This window comes from Benincasa hispida, chromosome 11, assembly GCF_009727055.1.
Source record: "Benincasa hispida cultivar B227 chromosome 11, ASM972705v1, whole genome shotgun sequence".
Lineage (NCBI taxonomy): Eukaryota > Viridiplantae > Streptophyta > Magnoliopsida > Cucurbitales > Cucurbitaceae > Benincasa > Benincasa hispida.
This window is the reverse complement of record NC_052359.1, coordinates 15,607,056-15,610,456: the sequence shown is the minus strand read 5'-3', so window position 1 is coordinate 15,610,456 and position 3,401 is coordinate 15,607,056. Positions and strand designations below refer to the sequence as shown.

Genomic DNA, 3,401 nt, shown 5'->3' with positions numbered 1-3,401 from the left:
AAACTTGCATGTGCAACGCATAATCCACCACCACAATTTCATACCATTATTTCATCACATTCTCAACGCATCAAAAGGACCACTTCCCTATCCCCTTCATCGATCAAATGCATGAAAGGCTAGCTAGAAAGCCCTTCTTCTATTTCCTTGATGATTTTTCAGGTTTCTGTCATATCCCAATTAGCCAGAAGGACTAACAGAAGACGACCTTTACATGTCCCTATGCCACTTTCGCCTTCAGAAGAATGCCATTTGGACTATGTAATACTTCTGGCACATTTCAACGTTGTATAATGTCCATATTTTCTGAGTTTATTGTAAAACGCATGGAGGTTTTTATAGATGACTTTACTATATATAGAGACTCATTTGTTGATTGTTTGTCTAATTTGTCTAGGGTGCTAGAAAGATGCATTAAGTCTAACCTGTTTCTTAACTTTGAAAAATGTCATTCATGGCCTCATGTGGCATTGTATTAGTAGGACACATAGTATCTGAACATGGCATAGTGGTAGACCCTGTTAAGATTGATGTTATTGCTAAGCTCCCTTACCCCACAAATGTGAGGGAGGTTCATTCATTTCTTGGTCATGCAGGTTTCTATCACAAGTTTTAAAGATTTTAGTAAGATTGCTCAGCAAATGACCTCTTTCCTCCTAGAGGATGTGGCCTTTGATTTCAATGATGATTGCAGGAGAAGTTTTGATATGCTAAAGTGCGCCTTGTCATGCACTCCAGTTATTTAGGTTCCTCATTAGGATTTTCCCTTCGAGATCATGTGTGATACGAGTGACCATGCTGTAGGAGCAGTGTTGGGTAGAAGGTTGATAAGAGACATCACGTGATATACTACGCTTCAAAGACCCTAAACCCGGTACAATGCAACTACACCACGACAGAGAAGAAGTTTTTAGCTATCATTTTGCTTTAGAAAAATTTTGCCCTTATATTATAGAATCTGAAGTTATTGTTTTTTCTGACCATGCAGCTCTGCGCTACCTGATGTGAAAGAAGGAGTCCAAGCCCAGATTGCTGAGGTGGGTTCTTCTCCTCTAGGAGTTTAACCTGAGACTTTAGGGCAGAAAGGGATGCAAGACTGTCATTGTCGATCACCTGAACAGGATAGTAGCTGATGGAGGTTGCCTCAATTCTGATGGAGACTTCCCTGACCATACTTTGATGCAAGCAGATGGTATTTCTATGACTACCTAGTATGCTGATATTGTGAACTAGTTGACCATTGGCGAGTTCCCTCATGGTATGAATTAGCATAGACAGGATAAAATCAAGAGTGAGTCAAAGTATTATGTTTAGGAGGACCCTATTCTGTGAAAATTTTGTTCAGATCAGGTAGTTAGGAGGTATGTGACTAATGATGAGTTTTTTGTCCTTGAATTTTGTCATAGGCATAAATGTAGAGGACACTTCAGTCCCAAAAGAACGGCCAAGAAAGTCTTAGATTCTAGTTTATATTGGGACACATTATTTAGAGATGCAAATTTTATCTATAAAATTTGTAAACGATGACAGAAATCTGGCGAACTATCCCATAGGAATGAGCTGCCACAATTCCCTATCTTATTTTATGAGATATTTAATATTTGGGGGATTGACTTTGTGGGGACCTTTTCCTTCTTGTGGGCATAAGTACATTTTGCTGGCAGTGGACTATGTTTCCAAATGGGTAGAAGAAAAGGCCATAGTTAGTAATGATGCTAAAGTGGTTGCAGGTTTCCTGAAGACTAACATTCTATGCAGATTTGGCTTCCCTAAAGGAATCATTAGCGACCAAAGATCACACTTTTGCAATCGGGTCATTGCCTTCTTATTGAAGAACTACGGTGTTCGACATCATATTGCAACCCCATACCACCCTCAAACTAATGGACAGGCGAAGGTGTCCAACAAGGAAGTAAAGACCATTTTGGAAAAGGTGGTCAACCCAGGAAGAAAGGATTGGAGCCTCCAACTGGATGACACTCTATGGGCTTACAAGATAACTTTCAAAACTCCTATTGAGATGTCCTCCTACTGGATGGTTTATGGTAAGACTTGCCATCTTCCAGTTGAAATCTAGCACAAGGCTTATTAGGCAATCAAGAAGTGCAATTAGGACTTAGAGGCAGTTGGGGAGGCCAGACTTCTACAACTTCAAGAGCTAGAAGAGCTGAGGTTAGAATGTTTTGATAATTCTTTGATTTATAAGAACAGAGTGAAGGACCTTCATGAAAAAATGTTTGCATCCAAGGAGTTTCAGGTAGGACAAAAGATACTTCTTTATAACTCTCGATTGAAATTTATGCCTGGTAAACTCCGGTCCAAGTGGATTGGACCATTTGATGTTTCTCACGTTTATCCTTATAGTGCAGTAGACATTGTTAATCTTGAGACAGGGAAGGTTATTAAGGTCAATGGGCATAGGTTGAAGGTCTTCCAAGATGGTGAGTCGTTGAACTTCTTTGACATCGCCTACCGATTGGACTCGTCGATCTACATCTGAGATTGAGCCATCACAGTCGAGCAACTGACCATAAATACTTACACTACGTGGAGGCAGTCAGGATTAAAATTTACTTGTTTTCTAGGATTAGATTTCAATTCAATATTTTCTCTTTTTACTTTTCATTTATTTTGTTGGGCATAATTCTTTCTATTATTCTTATTTACTAGGATTTTTGGAGAAAATGAACTAAGCTAAGTGTCCTGCATCCTCCTTTCATTCCATTGTTCAGGAAAGTATTTTGATCCCCCCGTATTTCATTTTAATCACATCGGGGACAAGGTGTGCTTTAAAAGTTGGGGGTCGGATGTTTGAATTAGCTATTTTTGGGTTGTTTTTTTTATATTTGGGGTCCTAAGCACTGTGCTCGGACAATGCTTGCTTGATTGAGTTTGTCTTGTTGTTTTGTTCGTTACGATGACTAGTCTATGACGCACTCATATGAATTGTTTTTGCATTAAGAAAAGGTTACATCAAAGGGTCATTAATTTTCATGATGTTTTTTATAAATTCTGCTTAATGTTTTTTTTTTTTTTTTTACATCTCCAAGCCCTTTGCATATTCATCTTGACCTGTTTGCTTGCTTAGAATCGAATTATAGGACTATAAGTTTGTTGTCACTCTAATAAGCCTTAATGATAGATATTAGTCTTTTCGCAATTCAGTTTAGTAATGCATTCTTGAGATTTAGTCAATTGATATCATTGTCGCCTAGTAAAAAAAAGAAAAGAGAATTTTAATTTATGCATGTTCAGGGGTCTACTCCTCTTCTTCAAGAGTATGATTAACCTGGGACGGCCATAACACACGTGGTTTACCTCTAAGCTAAAGTGTCCTAGAGGAATGAGTAAGCTTAGGCACTTTTAAAGGAAAATTGGCCCGTAGTTGGATGACTCGCATG

At 38.5% G+C, this 3,401-nt stretch overlaps 1 protein-coding gene across 1 annotated transcript; it reads left to right on the top strand.

Moving 5' to 3' along the window:
- Positions 1 to 454: 454 nt before the first annotated feature.
- LOC120090580 lies at positions 455 to 2,500 on the top strand. The gene is made up of 3 exons (XM_039048308.1): positions 455 to 596; positions 1,665 to 2,038; positions 2,207 to 2,500. The coding sequence occupies exons 1-3, from the start codon at positions 455 to 457 to the stop codon at positions 2,498 to 2,500; spliced, it is 810 nt and encodes a 269-aa protein (XP_038904236.1).
- The last annotated feature ends 901 nt before the right edge of the window (positions 2,501 to 3,401 follow it).